General features: G+C 38.0%; 1 protein-coding gene across 1 annotated transcript in view; it reads left to right on the top strand.

Annotated features, from left to right (window-relative positions):
* LMO7 (LIM domain 7) overlaps positions 1-19,015 on the top strand; it is a 131,647-nt gene extending 112,632 nt beyond the window's left edge. Inside the window, 14 exon segments of the mRNA XM_030962679.1 lie at positions 389-445; positions 2,576-2,601; positions 2,911-2,965; positions 2,968-3,014; positions 4,756-4,848; positions 6,190-6,560; positions 8,196-8,261; positions 8,578-8,643; positions 10,318-10,370; positions 11,309-11,528; positions 12,400-12,672; positions 14,019-14,127; positions 15,857-15,959; positions 18,271-19,015. Coding sequence (XP_030818539.1) covers positions 389-445; positions 2,576-2,601; positions 2,911-2,965; positions 2,968-3,014; positions 4,756-4,848; positions 6,190-6,560; positions 8,196-8,261; positions 8,578-8,643; positions 10,318-10,370; positions 11,309-11,528; positions 12,400-12,672; positions 14,019-14,127; positions 15,857-15,959; positions 18,271-18,293 — 1,562 coding nt within the window. The 3' untranslated portion in view covers positions 18,294-19,015.
* The last annotated feature ends 848 nt before the right edge of the window (positions 19,016-19,863 follow it).

Below are 19,863 nucleotides of genomic sequence, written 5' to 3'. Positions count from 1 at the left end.
ATACACATGGCAATTCATAGAAAAATTCCCCCAAGATATCACTTGCCCTCTGGAGATGTTTTCTAATGGCCTTGAATAGTCATTAGGTTCCTCGTTTCAACTTTGAATCCTAGTCAAGGATGATTAAATTAGACAGGGAGAACCTGAGTCTGAGTTTGACACTTGTGCTGTTTTTATAGTTGGACATTGTTACTGATAAAATGAAGTCCTAATTAGTCTATGATGTAACCTCCTAAGGTTTTTCCTTTGTGTTTCAGGGGCTTTTTTTTTCAGAAGTGATGTTGCAGTGTATGAGAGGTCTAACCAAAGTTTCTTATCCAGTCATTATAGTCATTAAAAAAAAGGCACCTCATTTTGATTTGTTTGTATTCTTTGTATTTTCAAATAGCATCTGAACCTATTTCTTTGAAAAACTTAAAAAGGCGGTCACAATTTTTTGAACAAGGTAAACCAAAGAGCTAACATTTCATGTACTTCCATGAAATTGTTCCTGCTGCACACTCTCCCTAACAAGTCTGGTGCTGGGTGCTCTACCTCTTCAGTGTTGTTTCTGCAGTTACAATGAAGCAACATAATTAATTTCCCTTCTTTCCCCAGGGTCATCAGGTTATTCTTACAATTCATGGGTCTACCTTTGTGGTAATGGGTCTTTGCGTGTTCTCTTATATCTATAGCTGTTTAAATCTTTTCTGTGTTGTTCATACTTTTTTTTTCCCACTGGGTAGAAGTTAGAAGGGTGGCACTCTGTTCAGGTTTGCTACTACCTACAAAACAAGAATAATGGTGAATATTCCTGCAAAGGTTTAGAGAAGATCTCAGAGCTGTTGATGAAGTATTTAACTTTGGATTTGAGTTTGAGTTGCAGCTCTGTGCTTTTGCATAAATTGGTATAAAAAGGCATCTGCTGGCTTTCCACTATGTGGTGATGTCACAAGATCCCAAGAAGACCAATATAAGTTTTGAATTTAATATGCCAGCATTTTTTAAAAAGGCAATAAACAAGGCACTCAATTTTGGTTTTGTAGGTTGCTTTTTCAGCATTTTGCATGTCACAGCTCACATACTTCCACTAATGTTGTATGTCCTATGCTGTCTTTGGGCTATGTATGGCTTTCTGTTTTGCTGTAGCCTGAAAGAGTGAAATTCTGGCCTGCTGAACGCTCAGTTGAGTTTTGCCAATGATTTGTGTGGGGCCAGGATTTTGCTTATAGTGGTGATGATTTCTGTTTTTTGCCAGAAGCGATATGTGAAATGCCACAGTAGATATCTGTGTTTGTGGTTCTGTTTGCTTTTTAAATACTTCTGCTGTATCTGCAATATTGTATCTACAATATGGTGGTATTTTGTTGGTGGTTATTTGTTGGTGTTGGGGTTTTGTTGTTCTTGTCTGGTTTTTATTTTATGGCTGGCAGAAATTAGTTTTTTCTTTTAATTATTTTTATTACAATATTTGAGGTATTTCACTTGTGCTTGAGGGGGAGGACAAGGTTGTATTTCTAGGGTGCATGTTCAGTACAGCTTGTTAATTTTAAACTTTTGACACTTCAGCTTTGCAATTACATGAAGATTCCTGTGGAGTTCAGCATAAGCTTACAGGGGTGAGAAAAGAGGGGAGCGAAAAAGGTTTATGCTTCCCTTTAATATCTCCTGGCACAACTGCAATAGATTAAGCTGATTGCCTGATTTTCACTGTGGCTGTTGTGATCTGACAGTGACAACAAAATTGTGTATATATAGAACGGATGCTAACCTATGACTCATTAGAGTCTTTTGTATCCTAAATATGAACTTTTTTCCACTTCATATGGTTATATTTAAGAATAATGTTGCATTTTCTTTTCTTTTATGCCTTTTTTTTAAATTGAAATTTGGACAGCTAAGTAACAAGTACGCTGTCAACAAACAAAAATAGTGACGGTGCTTAAGAAATTATTACATTTTAATTTGTGTTTCTCCCCATTTTCTCAACTTGTAATAAATTAGTATAATACACATCTCTCTCTAATAATCATCTTGTCACAGGATGACAAGGCCAAGTGGGATAGCCTCAAATAGCAAAAGGTTTGTGGTTAATGGTGACCAGTTCACTGAATTCAAGTGTGCTTTTGGAAGTAGGAAAGTTGGAGAGCAAAAATACATGGTTTTGTGGTGGAGAAGTTGCCAGTGGATGTCAGTTGCTCTTAATTCATGCCAGGGGCACTAGATTAATAGCTTCTCTGCCCTTGTGCAGTGTTGTGGGTATTGGTCATGCTAAACATTTGGGTTTCACAACAATAATAATAGGAGAGGTATAGTGAAGAACCTTTGTGTTGTGACAGTGGAAGGTGTACTGCTAATTCAGGCAGTTGCTGATGGCACTTGTGAGCATGCAAACCTTTGAAACAGTTGTGCACATTAGTTGAAAGCACCTAATAAATTCTGCCCTTGAGAAAGTTCAGCAGGGCAAATGCAAGCATGTCTTACTAAGGAAGAAAAAATTAGTCTGAAGCTCACAGACTTGCCACAGTTACACAAATCTTGCAGTAGTTATGTATGGGTCTAATGATTTCTCTTTTTTGCCTTCCAAATCTCCCAGGAGGCCCAGAGCCTGCAATGCCTGATGTAAGTACTACTTGTGAACTACTAGTTAATTGTATAATCCTAGTCCTTTCAAGAAGCTGTCTGCTTTCTCCTGCTTTTTATACTGCTTTAGAGTTTTGATCAAATCTGAGAGTACTGGCTAAGATTTGCTTTGTCAAGGCATGGTTGCTTTCTGTCCTTTTGAAGAAAAGGCTAATTTATGTCCTTGTCACTATAAAGCTCTAGCGTTGGTAACGGTTTCTATTTCTCACTCTAAAAAAGTGTTTTAAAATGTGGGGTGTTGATTACATGGCAAGAGGATAATACAACTTCATTTCTGTGCTATATTAGCTCCCAGTCCCCTCCATCAGCGCTCCTAGCCGTCGGGTTTGGGATCAAGAGGAAGAGAGAAACGACAGGAAAAATGGCAAAAAGAGCAGGACCGTTTGTTGCAGGTATAATTCATCTTCATAATCGTGGACTATCAATCACCTGTGTGTAGCAACAAGGAAAGAAAAGTAGCACGTGACTTCTGCAGTTCTTCTTACTGGTGGCCTGGGGAGACTCTCAGGTGCATTTTGTGGCCCACACAGTTGCACACATTAGGAGTTATTCAGAAAAAAGAGGATAATGCTTTAGTGAGCATCATAAAATCAAACACACAATGTGTATTCGCTACAGCCAGAAGTGCTCAATCTTTTGGGGCTGGTATATTCTTAATGACAACCGAATTTAAAGGTTAAGTGAAGAACTAAGGGGTCTTCTGTTGTGAATATTAATTGTATCTTTTCCCCTTAAGGAAAATGCCCCTAGCCTGAGTTTTACCTTCAATTAGTGATACTGCCTTGTATTCATATATGCAGAGGAGGCAGCCAGTACCTGCCTGCTAGAATCCTGTCATTTAGCAATCAGCTAATCAGTTGGAATGATCTGGTTCCCAGGACCTCTGAGTCAGAAAGCTGAGTCTGCTAATGCAAAACCACCTTGATAATCACTAGCTAGAGCTGGAGGGGGGTGTTGCAGAGGGAGGGGGCATTGTTTGTAGTCTTAGGATAGCACAAAAAACCCAAGCATACATTTCTGCAAAGAGCTTCATTCAATGAAGTGTAAGCACATTCAACCACGTTCAGAGACACATCCCTGCAAATTAAATTAAAGTTTGTTGTCTGAAGTCTGATGGCTAGGAGAGATGTCAGTGAATATCATTTATTCTGCACAAGCCCTCTTTGGCTGTATTCAGCAGAAAACTGTGATGTCAAAGTAGAAGCACAGAATCTCTCTTGCTTTTTGAATGTTTCATCCTTTGTTGTTCCTTGTAGCTTGCACACTCTGCAGGGCAGCAGCTATACCTTCCTAAACTTACCTGTGGTCTCCATTATGGTTTGGATGTTCCATTTGATACCTGAAGAGATGGCTTTAAAGAGTGTAAACCTTGGCTCCCCTTTCTTGAGAGCTGACTAAGCCATCTGCTATCACTTTTCTTTGTTTCTCCTTTTTTAGTCCTGAAGTGATAAATTTGACCAGAGTAATAATGATCTTTCTCTTCCCTATGATCCTAGCAAAGTCTTTCTTTGCTTATTTCCAGCATCTTAGAAGGAATAATTTTGACATCCTTAAATATTTTGCTTTTCCCAAGATGAAAGTAGTGACTTGACAAAACCACAAAAACATTTACCATGTGCTTTAAGCAACGCTTTATATTGATTTCATACCAAATCTAGTCAAAAGACAAATTTCAAGGTCCAGAAATTGGGTTTTGTTTAAAGTAACATTTCAAAAGAATGAGAGCTCTTGCTCACTATTTCACTTAGTGATTTCTTTATATTTACCATGTTAATGTGCCTAATTCCAAGTTAAATACAACCACTGTGTTTTTATAGAAATACCTTAGATAGCTGAGGTTTTTTTGTTCAAATGGTAACTAAACTGGGGGACAGGGACTATGAGGTTGGTTTTTGTGAAACTTAGCATGTAATAAGCCTGGAGACTCAAAAATCAATTACAGAACTCCTTTGGATTGTATTCAAACCAGGATTTCATTTGTGGCAGACCTAATGTTCTAGTGGAGCTCAGGGATGTTTTTTGTCTGGTGTGTTTGGTCTGTTAAAAACACATTAAATTCCAATGTAACTGCTAATGAAAGTAAAAAATACCATGTTTCTTATTTGCATGTTTGATTTCAATCTAACCTAACAGGAGAAATACCAACGAGAACAAGAGAAACTGAGGGAAGAATGGCTACGAGCTAAGCAAGAAGCAGAAAAAGAGAGTTCCAAGTATTTTGATGAGGTAGGCTGTGAATAAAGCTTTACTGACTAGTTTCATGAGGGCTTTTTTTCCCTTATACTTGATGCATGAAAGTCGGCAAAATATTTGGGTTTTTATGTCATTTATCTTCTCATTTTGGAAAATAAATTGCTGTCCATGATTTGGTAGAAAGATTGCAAAAATGTGATGGAAAGAGTAGGTGGGATGTATTGAGATATGTTGAATTTGTGTCTTTTCCTTATGAGCTGGTTAGGTAACTTAACACAAAAAATATTTGGCAAAAAGTCACAGCATGTATTAATTATTGTGATCATAAATGGAGACTTTTGCTGTTTATTTACCTGGTGCTACTTGTTGGAGTTCTGCTTCAATGCTTTATCAGGAAGCATGTTCATAAGTGTCTGGCTTGTTACTGGCAGACAGTTCATCTGATAAATTTACATACCAAATCAACTTTAGATTTCCAGTTATATATTTTAAAACACTGAATGTGTTTAGTTTCTGTATATGCTGACTTCTGTGGGTGTTGTTTATGAGAAGATGAACAATTTTTTTCCTGAGTATGGGTACTGTCTGAGGTATCTCTTCTTTACTGCTAAGTGAGTGTTGCTTCAGACATCCAAACTAGAACAGTTGTGTTTACACAGTCATGAATGAGTAGACCATAATTTAAGGCTTAGAACTTCAATAAGAAAGCTTTTTGAGCTGTTGGAGGACTTTGTTGTATACGAATATAAACCATTTTGTATTTTTTCTGTCATTAGAGATTTTGAGGGACCCATAAACATTATTTTTTCCTGCAACTAAAACATCTTTTAACCACTGAAAGGCCTTTTCTCGTTTTTGAGAAAAGAGTCATAGAGTGAGAGGTCTGAGGCTTGACTTTGACATGGTAGGAGAATGGAAGAAAGTGGGAAATGCCTCCACATGAGGATTCATGTGAAATTCATCGGCCTGATATAGATTGCAGTATATATCTTTGTGTATACACTCTTAAGTAGGTGTCAGGTTCCTAAGTCAAAACAGTAGGGAGAAATGCTTGGTATCATGGAAGGGTTTGTTTTCCATGGGTATTTAAGTGGAGAAGGGATGGCTTGACATGTAAGTGATACTTTGGAAAGCAGAATGTTTCACATAGTTGTGGCCACACTGCCTGTGGCGCTTGCTAAGGCTGGTGTGTGGATTGAAGCCCTTGAATTAGGAGAATGTGAAACCAAACTGTGCCCTGCATCTTGCACTAGAAGTGCTGGGGATGATTTTATACATGCTTACCTTATAGAGTAAATTACCTTTTCTGACCGAGCAATCTATTTAAAAAATGGATCCCTTCCCTAAAAACATGATTTTTTTCCTTTGCCACAGGAGCAGACCGTTCTAACCCTAAATACAACATCCATCACTTCTCAGGCTCCACCTGTGTCCAGCTGGAGAGCAAGCCCTGAAGCAAATGCTCCTGAGGAGCCAGAACGAGATGGGGAAAACGAGCTGGCAGCGACCTCGCTGCGTGAGGAAGAAGGAAGGAGGAGGCTTCAGGAGGAACGGAGGACCCAGGAGGAAGCAACCAGGCATTTTGAACAAGAACAGGAACTCCAAGAGCTGGAGCTCGAGAGACAGTGTAAAGAGAGGGAGCAGCAGCAGGCTGAGGAGCAGAGGCGGCAGGCAGAGCTGGAGGAGCAGAGGCGGCAGGCGGAAAAGCAGAGGGAGGTGTCAGTGGAGGTGCCTCAGTACCAAAGGTGTGCACTTGTGCTAGGATGTACTTTCTCTCTCTTCTGCAAATTCAGTTTCTAAAGGAGCTGTGTCTGTCCTGAATGTATAAGGATGTTCATGTGAGATTCATGCTGCAGTCAGTAGGTGCAAAATACCGTACCATAGTCTTTCTTTCCAAAGACAGAAGGATCAGGCATAACACAGTCCTTCCCCAAGAATCAAGTGCTATATTTCCCTACTTAAGCTTTTTTTTTTTTTAATGGCATGTGTAAGTACGGTAATTACAGCCAAATGAAAGAAGATCTGAAGGACTTAATGAGAATTTTTTAAGAATTGTGCACAAGCCAGTGACTCAACTTGAGAGCCAGTGACTCAACATACAGGGCTTCCAGAAGAAATAGCAAGTTAACACTTTTTCAACAAATATGTGGCTGATTTTTACAGATTTATCTCTCATTTTAATTCAACAGTGTAACAATAAAACTTAATTGCAATTTAACTACTAGGTTAATTTGTCAGTGAGGGATATCATGGTATATGAGTGAACTGTTACTTGCTTACATGCTTGCCGCTTAGAAATATCCACTGCAGATATATATGTTCCTCTCATTACCTTCTTCAGCAGCTTGATTTAAAAAACTATCAAACAAACAAATCCCTACCTATTAGTTCTCAAGTTTGTGTTCTTGCCCAGAAGTTTTCAGACTGCTGTTACAGGAGATTAATCTGTCTGAAAACTATTAAACCAGTAACCTTTCATTATTTTGTCTCCATTTACCTTACTGCCTTGTGGGTGGCTTGTGGCTTCTCTTAAGGTTTTTCTCTTTTTCTTATGTAAGTAACAAGAGATGACTGAAGAGAACACATGGTATCAAGCTAAGTCTTAGGAGAAAGTAATATCATTTTAAAAAACTGCATATATTTGCAGAGGAGGTTGTAAAACCCAGAGTTACTTTAGTTTAATCTAAATGACTGCTGCTTGATGTGCCTGCTGAGCAAAGCAGAGATACAATAACTGAACAGCTTCTTCCTGGCAGCAGAGCCAGGATAACTTTACAATTTTAACTTGTCCCAGTTGCAAGATGATAGGACTTTGTGTGGTAACTTATTAAGCTGCTGTAATATCTGCATATCTAAATCCCTGGTACATTCTTTAGTCCACAGGGATTTCATTGGTTCTGAGGTTGCTGCCAAAGGATGTGTTTTGCTAAACACAGGTGGTTTTACTTAATAGTAAAGAAGCAAGTTCAGTGAAACTGGGCTTTAAAATATCTGGTGTTAAATATTTGCTATAAGATGATATCCAAAGATAAGACTTGAAATCTTTATGTTATATAATCACCTGCAAAGGCATGATACTTGCTGTGAAGTACACTGAGGGAGGGGACAGGTAAAGATTATAAACCCCACCTGTACACTCTTCTGCAATAAAAATGTGATTTTTAGAGAACTGCTGTGCTTTGACGAAATTTTCCTCCTGGCTTTGCAATGGATGAGATAATCACTGTTGTATACTGATGCTTGTAATTTTTGCAGCACCTTAGTCTTTGGGATTCTTTTCACACAGCTGAACTTTCTCAGTTTTCTCTGGGGATGCTTACTGTTTACTAAATTTCTAGAATTTTCTTTTAATATGTATTTTATCTTTATTGTGCTTCTAGACATTATGAGCGCTATGAAGTATCTAAAACAATAGAGGATCGAGCTGGCCATCCTCTCATTGACAGGTAATAAGAAATTGAATCAATACATAGTTGAAACATCTTTAGCAATAACCATTCTGGCAGGCTCATGTTTGGTTTCCTTGTCATTTCACAAAAATGTAATTTCTGGCAGTTTTTCTGACAACTCTTCTTTTTCTGCCTTCTTTTATTGGCTGCATTTCTGACTGTTAAATTAAGTCTCCTTAGAACTTTACTTGTTTGGGGGATTTAATTTAAACTGGGTTTTTTTTCCCTTAAGGATCTATTTTGAATATTTCCCTTAGGAACTATGTGTGTCTTTTTCTGTATGTGAACATAATGTTTCTTTTCTTTCCAATAGGCATTATGAGCGTTATGAAGTTTCTAAAACCATTGAGGAGCAGCCTGGCCAGTCGTTTGCTGACAGGTATGTCCAATATTGAATCTCAACACCAACTGTAACATGACCATTTCTTTGTTAGAAAACTTTTAAAATTCTAATGAACTTTAGTCATAGAAGCTAAAAGGATACTTTGGATTGCTGCTGTGTTTTGCAGTTTTTATGGCATGTTTTCAGATTGAAAAAACAAGTGGCCAAACTTTTGTCAAATTACACACTGTGTTGTAAGCAGCAGTTAGTCAGTGGGATTCTACAGGGAGAAACAAAACTGTGAGGAGGTAAATATGTGGGTGGTACCAAACTTACCTGGCTGGAAAACAATTTCAGATCTCTTGTGGTTGTGTCATAGCATGCTCTACAAACTAAGGTGCAGTCACCCCAATTCAGGTTGTGCAACTTGAGAGAGTAAACAAGAGGGGAAGTGAGAGGCAGCAGCAGAATATTTGTCAAGGGGATAGTGCATGTTGCTCCTGTAATTTACACAAGTTAATTTTAAGGTACAATCTCTTGTTTTATAAATTAAGCCTTTGTTTTGCATTGCATCTCACAGTAGTTCTGAAATGTGACTTGTGCTGTGTATTTGATCACTTCTCATAGTTGAAGTGAGCATACCTCTCTTACATAAAGAGGAACTCCAAAAATTACAAGATACATTTAATGTATCTGTTACTAATGGAAGATCTAACTTCAGAAGGAGCATGCGCTAAATAGTTACATCTTGGGTATATGTGTGAGGAAGACACTGCTTTTTTCTTCACTACAGGCAGCTGTGAGAGTGTTGCATCTTCTTAAATAATAAAACAGGTCCACACCATAGGACAGACAGTAAAAACTTAAGGAAGCGAGATGTCATGTAGTTTATGCTTCATTTATCTCCACATAAAGGACAAGATTCTTTCAAAATGTGGCTGTGCAGCCCATGCTGTATGTGTAAAAACATTAATGTAGCAGCTTTGAGTTAGGACCAAGCAAAGGATTTCTTTTTAAATCCTTTCTTTGTGAGTTATTTTAAACTAAAAAATTGGCTGTACTACTTGAGACTAATAATACAGCAGAGGTGTTGCTGAAACTTCTGCTCTTTACTGTCAGAAAAACAACTTTTTGGATTTGTCTTCCTGTATATGGCCTTTGTTGAATGCCATTTCTTGGCTAAAACTCATTAAAAAATTATGCTGCTAGGTATATTCAGTGAACAATAAATTTTTCCAAAAACAATCTGCATGCAGGGTTTTGAGAAGGCGTTTTGCTTACAGTCTAGTAACAGTGGTGAAGTATGAGTTCAGTTTCTCATTAAGCCAAATAAATTGTAAATCTGCTCTGAAAGTTCTCACTTCTTTGTCTGACTGTAGTCTTCACAAAGCTTCCACAGGGAAGGATTTGGTTTTTTACATGGTTGTTTTGAAACAAGTACAATGATCAGTTCCTTATACCTGAAGCACTGACAAAATTTTAACTTTTAATTTTCAGTACAAAATTTTAACTTTTAATTGGTGATTATCTATTGAGATCTAAATATTGACATTTTTTCCCTTTAGTATCCTCTTAGTCTTTAGTTATTTTTTGCCTCTTGTTTTAAGTATAGAATAAATGGTTGATGGGAGAAATAGTGAAAAAAAGAGGACTGGTTCTATCATCTGCAATGATAAGGGCTTTGTCTGTAATGAGGTCTTGTAATTAAGACAGATGTTTTTATATCCTTAGGCATAAGTCAAAGTCAACTACAGAACTGAATGAATTCAACACAATCAGAAATGGTAAGTAATGTATAATTTCCATTATATTTAATTTTTTTGGCAGGGAGGGAGGAAAGTAGGAGGAAAAAAACTGTACATATAGTCCTCCTAAGAAAATTAGAGTATTTTTAATAGCTGCATCATGAATTCATACTATGGCCCAATTTAATGAACTTTCAACAGCAAGAGGAAAATCATATAGTCAACATAAAAGCTGAGGACAAATATGATTAGCTATCCCTTTGAAGACAGTGATTACGAATGGCTCTTAGATGCCTAAATTTTCACATGAGATTTTTACATGAGATAAAAATCAATCATGCAGTTATATCATTGAAGATATGTATAGTTTTGATGCATTGACTCTGTCAACAGAAAAAAGAGCTGCACATACCAAGATGATGAATGTATTTAATACAACTTTTTGTCTTCTTAATTTCAGTTAGTGTAGTAATAATAGAGCAAGAAGTCAGCTCTTGATATGTCACAATGGCTTGTGTCCTGGACTCTAGTTCAGATATATGACTTTGGTTATATTAGAAGAATTATGTGCAAAGCAAACAAACCAATTTTATAAATATGTTATTGTCAAAAATGCCTGCAAGCTGCTTTTGTGTCTAAACACAGTTTAAAAAAGTAATCACAAGTAATCAAAGAAAAGTAGATGTATTAAGGGATATATTGCAGATTAAAAATGTTGCTTTCATACATTAAAGCACTGTCATTATAGCCTATATTGTAGCCTATATAAAAGGCTACATTAATGGAAATACAAACAAAAAAAATTCAGTAATGCTGTATTGGTAAGTTTTACTCGGCTGTAAAAGGGAACTGGAATAAACTTGTGAGTGGAGCGATGAACAATAGCTCTTGGAATTATAGCCAGAGTGCTGACAGGGCGATAACTGTTTCTGTGCCCTGAGGTGTCTGGCTGATGTTTGCACATGTTGCCTGCACAGGTACCCAGAGCAAGTATTCAGAGAGGTCCTGGAACACGGGTGAGTCGCAGAAGAAGTCTCAGAAGGAGCAAAACCTGTCTGCAGCAGAGTTGGAGAGACAGCAAATCCTTCAGGAAATGAGAAAGAAAACATCTCTACACACGGACAGCAGCTGGATTAGGCAGCGCAGTGCCAGTATACATAAGGAGCCCGTTAGTCTGTACAGCAGTAGTATGAGGAGGTAGGAATCGCATTAAAAATTAACTCTGTCTCTCATCATACATTTTTCTTTGGTCATTCTGAACGTTAGCCTGTATTACAGAGCACAGGACCAAACTGAGTCTGTGAAATGCTGTAAGGCTGACAGCATAGCAGCACAGATAGAAGAAGGTGGGATTGAATGGGATTTTTTGCAAGTAAGGAATGTGGATATGACCTGTAAATAACTCAGCTGCTTATTTCTTGGTTGGTACAGCAGCAATGGAAATCAATGGTGTGCCTTGTCATTGACAGATGCTTTTAAGAATTTCAGCATGGCAACCTGTTTTGGAAATGAATTATTGTGGTAAAGAAGTATGCCTTTTTCAACACAGAAATATGTAATAAAGTTTGGATAGTTTTTTTCTTGCTTTATTTAATGTATGAGTGTTGGATTTGTCACTTAGGAAACAGCCGAGTTATCAGTCAGGAGAGTGTTTGATTATTGGGCAAACACCTTGTACCTGGGTGATGCTATCCAGTCTAGGTGGATTGTTATTTTTGATCTGGTATCCCTTGGAGAAAACATAAACAAAGCTGGTATCTGAGGTTTGTTTCTGCACTGTGGATTTTGATACAGCTCTCCCTGATAAGGCTGCAGTGAAGTGTTTTGCTTTTGCCTCGCCCGTTTTTTACCATGAGAACTATCCCTGGACACAAAGGATAATTTCCTACTCATACATTTTAAATCTGTGCATGAAGAATATTGCTCAGGGTGATCAAATAAACATATTAATCTCAGAAAATATTAAAAATGTGAGATTAATGGCTTTCTCTTAAAAAAGTTAGGATATGGCTCTCTTGCTCCATCCGTACTGCCGCTTACATTTGAGGTGCTTGTATCTCTGTTACAGAGGGGAGTCTTTGGACAATCTTGATTCTTCAGGAATGAGGTCATGGAGGCACCACTCATGGCTGAACCAGTCTGCATCCTCTTCGTCTCTATCTTCTAGTCAAGATTTTAGTCGCCCGGTGTCCACTTCAAACCGAGCCTACATGTGCACTCCTTCCTCCAGCAAAGCACCTCCTGTGGCCACCTCTGCAAGAGCCCCCTCCACATCCCAGACAGCTCCCAGGGCTCAGTCTCCCCTCTCTGCTTCCCAGTCAGGGTCCCAGACACGCAGCAGGTGAGTGGGTGCCCTTCTTCTGGGAAGATAAAAATGTTGGACAGCACTGAAGGGCAGACTTTGTGTATATGCTGGACTTACAGCATATGTGTTATTCTTGCCCATAACATTGATTAACAAGTACCTGGAGTTTTGTAGCTGGAGGGGACAGTGGAAGTACGGGCTGGTATTACCTCCCTGCTCCAGTCACTCAGAAAATTCCCCAGGTTTGTCATCACTGCTTGACGTTGGTTAAAAAAACAAAGGAATTTGAATAATCAATCTGCAGTCTCTGAGCTCTGTGTTGGTTACCAAAATGATTAGCAAAAGCCTGTTCCAGATGGCATTTCTGACATTTATTTTCCTTGGTTTGTTTTAACAAAAGATTCCTGAAACCCACGCTTTATGATCCTCATCTTGGTCTCTCCTCCTCACTTCCTGGCATGTGGTCAATATCATCTTGAGGAGCACTCAGGAATGCTCATAACCCATGACCCTGGAGAATTACAGAGTAGGATGTTGGTTTTAATCTAGGAGGAGAAAGCAAGAATTGCAACATATTTTGAAACAAAAATGGAATTCAACTGTGGTAGGGTAGATAACTCTGCTGTTTTATGTACTTAAATCATTTTAAAAATACCTTGGGATAGTACTCCAGAGAATCATCCCACACAGAATTACATGTGTTATAAATAACAACAGTGAACACTACTTCACTAGCTCTTACACTCTCAGGCACTTAGTGATAAATTGACCCTATTTTTTTTAAGCTAATCTTTTATGTCCTTTATGATGTAAGAAAATTACCTTCTTAACTATATTTGCTTATTTGTTCTCACTTCCATTTGCTAACACCTTGGTAGATCTATGGAAACTGACCTTCATATGGTTTACATTCAAAGAGTTAACATAATATATTTTATGTCCAGGACTAGCCTTCTTTTATCTAACAAGGTGCAGATGGTGGAACTTGGAAGGGGTGTGCTTGCTAAAACTTAGCCTTCTGGATAGTTCCCCACAACTAAGAAGGCAGGAGCACAAAACCTTTGTTCTTACTCTCCAAACTTTACAGTACACTTTTTCTTTGTAGAAGCTATTTTATACAATGAGATATGTGCCAAGAATGTCACAGAATTTCTTAACTTGTTCCTATTTAAATTTGATGTAAATTATAACACTTCAGCTTTCCATGGCTTTCAGATCTACTCTAAATAATATTAATTTTCAGTTTACTTTCCCCAAGCAGCCTAATAGTCCAGTTTTTACCCATGTGTTTTTTATTTTTAATCTCAAAAAGTATTTTATAACTCTTCTTTGTCTTTTAAACATTTTCAAGCTGGTTTTAAGGTTTTTCGTTCTATATTTAGGTCAGTCAGTGGGAAGAAAATCTGTTCATACTGTAATAACATTCTGGGCAAAGGAGCAGCCATGATCATTGAGTCTCTTGGTCTTTGTTATCATTTACATTGCTTTAAGGTGAGAGCTGGGAGTCACACCGTGAAGGAACAGGAACTAATCAGGAGCACGCATGGCTACTCAGTGTTATGCTCACAGGGGTTCTTACTAATCACCTGCTTTGCCTTCTACTCTTGACAGCCTGGTGCATGCATATTTCCATGAGGCAGTCCCATTTGCAGGCATTTAGCACTCGACTCTAAAGTGTTTCTTAAATTCCAGAGCTAACAAGTTGGACTTTGAAAAGCAAGATGAGCACATGGACTGTGAGATCAAAGATTTCCTTCTTTGAATAGGTGGCAAAATATCAGGAAATGCTGAACCACTTCTCCCAGAGAAAGCAGCTCCTCTAAAAAAAAAATAGCCTGGACCCTGGCAATTAAATCATTTAAGATGACCCATCCTTTCTAAGCTAACCTTAGCAGGCAGTGTTCATGTGGTGTTTTCCAAGTAAAGGCATGTTGGAAGAGTTCAAAGTGGCAGGATAAAACCCAGGAAAAAAGCAAAAGGTGTCTTTAATGCTACTCAGCCCTAGTCACCAACTAAGTGTACTTAGCTCATGCCCAGCACTGAGACCTAGACCTACTAACATGATTTCCCATCAGCTTGGGGCATCTGCAGAGCTGGAAGAATAAATATTTGCCTGCAAAATACAGCTAAGCTGTCCCATTCCCCTGCCCTTAGAGTAGGTGTGGAATTAGACTATGACTTGGAGGTGCTGTTGGACCCTGCTTCTTCCCTGACTTCAAGAAAGAGATTTCTGTCTGTAGTTCAGAGCACTTGTCCTCTGTGCCCAGCTCAAGTGCATCACCTGGAGTATTACTAGGGATTGACTCCAAGCTCTTCCTGGTTCTGCCTCCCTGAGCAGGAGAGACAGGACTAATCCATAGTGATCACTCACCATTCCCTTTTCTGCAGGACATGTATTCTGTGTGAGACCATCCACCTGTAGCTCATAACCTACATAAGAAAATGCCAAGTTTCTGTTTTTCAAATTTCTGAAAATTAATGAGCCGTTGAAAAGATTGCCATCCAAAAGATTCATTACTTGGTTAAGCAGGGAAACTATCTGTCCTTCATAAATTCAGTAAGGGGAGTATTGTGTTTTGAATTACATTCCTTCCAGATGTGGTCCATATTCACAACAAGTACATGTTTAGCTACCATAGCTAAATAGTTTAACGTTAGCATGGCAGTGGTCAAACCCCTTATGTGTTTATGCAAGAAAAATTGAATCAGCCCCATCTCTCCAAATCAGAACTTGTTTCGATGATGCAAACCCAGGAAATTGGGAGTGCCTGAGTATTTTCTGCTTTGAGTGCCAAGGGATTGAGGACACCAGCAGCATGTAGTGCCACATGGAAATCTGCAAGTAGCACACCCAGGTGTTCTGTGCCAAAATTCCTGTTGCCATCTAGAGAACAAATTTTTTTTTGTGCCAAACCAGTTTTAGTTTTCAGTGAAACCAAAGTTCAAATTAGATTAGATGACCTAATCTCTAAAATCCGTCTGCTTTATGTTTGCTTACTTGGTGTAGCATTTCTGGTCTGCTATTCATTGTCCAGTCGTCGTCTTAAAATACTTCCTCAGGGTTGGTTGCATTTTGATCTACTAATCATTGTACATTTGCTTCTAGTGATTGTGGGGTTATGGTTCAGGCTTTGTTGAGCTTAATCTGAGCTGCTTTTGAACAGCATTTTTGTTTCTTAGTATTTTGGAAGGAGTTGCTAATTATTCTTGTGTGATACAGTGTGTTGCCTGTGGATGCGACCTTGGTGGATCCCGCTCTGGAGCTGAAGTCAGGATCCGAAACAACAAACTCTTCTGCAACGACTGCTATATCAGATTTAAAAGTAAGGCAATCTAACTGCAGTGTGCATGACTGTAGCTCTTCTCTGTGCTGTGCAACCTCAAGTGTTTGCATAGCTGAACCACTTGATAGCTTTCATGTTTAGCTTTAAATTAGCAAATAGGTTCAGCAAGGTTTGATTGCCAGTTTCTGTCTTTTGTAGGGTAGTCATTCCTAACTTCTAACTTACTGGTAGCTGATTTTACCAACTTGTTATTACGCAGTTTCAAGCAGATAGCATGGTATAGTCATCTTCCTTCCTTTATAGATCTAAAGAAAGTGGTGTCAAGGAGCTGTCAGGTGCTAAAGAGGCTTGTCTTGATAACAGAGAAGCCTTTTGAAAAAGTGTGTACATTTTCTTAAAAAGCAAGCTGAAATATGTATTTAATTCAATCCTAATACATATCTGGAAAGCAATTAGTTTATCTTGTGCAGGTGGCACAAATGCTGGTTTCTTTTTGTGATGCTATTATTATTGGAATTATAGGTCTGTAATTGGTTATTCGTTTAGGTACAAGTTCAGGAGGAATTGATTTACTTACAGATCTTAATTAAAAGGTGCAGTATAATTTTTTTCCTTCTTATGGTTTGCAGAATTCTGATTTACTGGAGCATGACGTTAAGGCTTTGTGTAGTGGTATTTAGGTGTTTTTTCTGCTGTCATAGATGATGGTAGACAACTTCCTAATTTTAATAAGTGTCAGGAGTTTTATACAGCTTTTTATGTAGCAAATGTGAAATTCTATAGGATGATAAAAATCAGGGGAGGGAAATATTTTCTGAATTACTTTCTGGAAAAATGTGTTTCTTTATCAGTCCGGCACATTTTTCTCATGGGGGATTGGAAGGCAGTGAAGGGAACAGGATATTCATGCTACAGTGCTTGAGCAGGAACTGGGCAGCTGCTGGCTGTGGAACCTAGCTCAGGAAAAGAGAAGCTCTGCATCTGATACCATTGCTGTTTACAGGCTCTTTTTGACTTCCATGAAGAGAAGTCACAGTAATGATGATGTGGTACCTGAGCTAAAACCAGAAAGCACAACACCTCGTGAGGGTAATAGCACATTCACAGAGGCTGATGTGATCAGTGGAAGGAGGAAGAGAATCACTCCCTTCCATCTGGAGGTGATCCAGGGCACTGGGTCATACCATGTCTAATTTAAAGTTTGGAGAATGTATCTCCTTGTTGATGACAAGACTATACTGAAGTGACTGTGGTCCTATTTGATGCACCCAAATGTGTGAGAGAGACTCGCTCTGGAGCTTGCTCACGTTATTTTTTTCTGTCTTCTTTTGGGGGGAAATAATGCTGGATGAGTTGGATAAGTAATTTTATTATGGATTAATTTCTATTTAGTCTCTCTTTGACATTACAGCCCATAAAGTCACAGCAATGCCTTTCAGAAGCAGAGCTGATCTGAGGAAACGTTTGTATTCCCTTCCCTTCAGACTGCATCTACTTGGGCCAGTGGGCACCTCAAAACATAATTCTATGAGATACAAGTAAAATCAGGAGTTGTAAGAACTTGTAGGTATAGAACACAGTATTCAAATTAGTGATTAGGCATTGAAATCAGCTATTTGAATAATACAAAACCCAGCTATGCAATTACTGCAGTGAAAATGTATTGGCAGCATAGCACTGGCCTGTGATGTGAATTCCTGTTTTTTGCAGTTGGCATTTGACATCAACCTGGCTAATTATTTGTTAGTTTGGAATGTGAGCATGTTGGCTAAAAGGTTTGATAAACTGTAGGGTTATTAATACTCACTTTGCAATTTTATGTAATTTTATGTGATATTTTTGCACATTTTTATGTTAATTCTGTGGTTTAAACTTGGAACGTTCTAGTGAAACACCACTGTATTGGCAAGTACCTACAAAGGTATGCAGAGAGGATAAAAAAGTTCTTTATATTGTTATAGTAATTTAACAAATTTTAATTTCATTATTGAAAGGTAAATGTAGAGAAACTATCACCCTGTCTCTGTGGTAATACTAAAAATAAATTAAATAAGTTAAAAATAATTCTTAATAATTTGGTAAAGTGCATGTTCTGTGGAATATGACTTGGCCTGAAATACTTGCAGTGCTATAATTGGATTAAACTCAAATTTGGATTGTTAATTAAATTTGGATTGCTTGATTCAGAATGCATACATTAGTATGTTACCATTTTCAATAAGTATTTGAAACTTTAAAATGTTTTTTTACTATTAAGTGACTATTTTAAACTTTAAAATGTTAATTGTTGACACAAAAGTTCTTCAGTAACTAGATTTTACTTACAGTTTCTTTTGTCTCTCCCTGACAGCTGGACAACCAACCTGCATGTGAAGCAAATGAAGATATGAAACCACTGTTGCAGATACAAGAAGAGGTGATTGCTGCTGATGTAGATCTATAAATATATATATTGTGTGTATGTGTGGTGTTTTTCGAAGAGTAACTCTTGCTTGTCTAGTCTTCGTAGCAATACCTTGTATTCTTCATGTAACTATTTTTATTTATAAGAAAGTAATTGCAGTAAGGAAATAGCTGGGAAAAATGCTTTCACATTTTCAGCTTCGAGTACCGAGAGCACAAGAGAGAATAAGTATATTTTCAGTAATAACTTCAAAATATTTTTGAGGCTTATAATCAACTAGTTGACTTTCCAATGGTATTTGAAGAGGGTATTTTGTTTCTAAGCTCTTGAAATGAGCATTAGAGAAATAGCTAATATAAATATATATTTGCAATTGCTGTCTTTATTTTTGACATATACTGAAAGTGAATTCTCTAGGTTAATATGAAGCTGCATTTAAATGCACACAAATATGTTTGCTTTCCATATGCTGGTTTCTAAAATTATGTGCTTTTTTGAAACCTAAATACAAAGAATAATCTCAGAATTTGCTCAGTGGTGTTGGCATAATATTCTGTGGAATCCATTTAAGAGAGAGAGTTTTCTTTTCCTGTTTGGAAATGTAACTATCACTTTTTCCTCTGCAAACTGAGTGGAGAATGGTTGTTGAATTACCATATATTTGTAAATAAAAAATCGGATGTTGCATTTATTAGAAGTTCTTGTCCTTTCTGTTCAGCTAAACATGTCTAAGGTAGTGTGTGGAAATATAAAATCGTTTGATTTTCATCTTGGGAAAAATATTTGTTCTGACAGGATTAAGTTGTTCACATAAATATGTGCAAGAACAATAGTTCTTCCTTTTCTCTCTTTGTAGTCAATGTCAAAGTCTGTGTACAGCTTTTTCATCAAGCTACTCATGCTCTTTCCCTTGAGTATTCAGTACCAGTGGTGAGACTAGTATGCCCATCCCTGAAAAAATTGAAAGACGTGGATGCTCCTCAAAAGTTCTCTGCTATTACTAGGAATAAAGTGCCAAAAATATTTTTGGGTTAGGTTCTGCTCCTCTTGAAAACACAGCTGGAATGTGCTCTGTGTCTCAGTGGTGGCTTCCAAATTGTTCTGGTCAGTGGCTTCCCCAAATCCTTTCATTCCTAGTTATATACTCTCCTGTGTCCATATCCTTGGAAGCAGTGAAAAAACATAGGAAGTGGATCAGAGGAATTTGGGGGAGTGTTTTGTGGGTAAAACTGAGGAAGAGGAAGCTGGCAGGTGTAGGAAAGCTCTTGAGTGTGAACTTGTTTATGGCACCATGAAGAGCTGCAGTGAGGCTGCAAAGCAGCTTAGGGGTGCTCCTTGCTCTCAGGGGATTTGTGGGGGTGGTGTGTAGGAGAGCTCACAGATTGGGAAGAGAGGTTGTGGCTGTGATAGCTGGGGGCAACAAGGGAAGATTGTGCTATTTTGGCATAGTGGGAGAACTTCACCTGTACTTCTCTAATTTCTCCTGCTTGTAACTGAATGCTGCTTGCTGAATTACAAAGTGCCAAACATTATTTTTAC

Source organism: Camarhynchus parvulus, chromosome 1 (assembly GCF_901933205.1).
Source record: "Camarhynchus parvulus chromosome 1, STF_HiC, whole genome shotgun sequence".
Classification (NCBI taxonomy): domain Eukaryota; kingdom Metazoa; phylum Chordata; class Aves; order Passeriformes; family Thraupidae; genus Camarhynchus; species Camarhynchus parvulus.
This window is presented reverse-complemented; position numbering and strand designations above follow the sequence as displayed.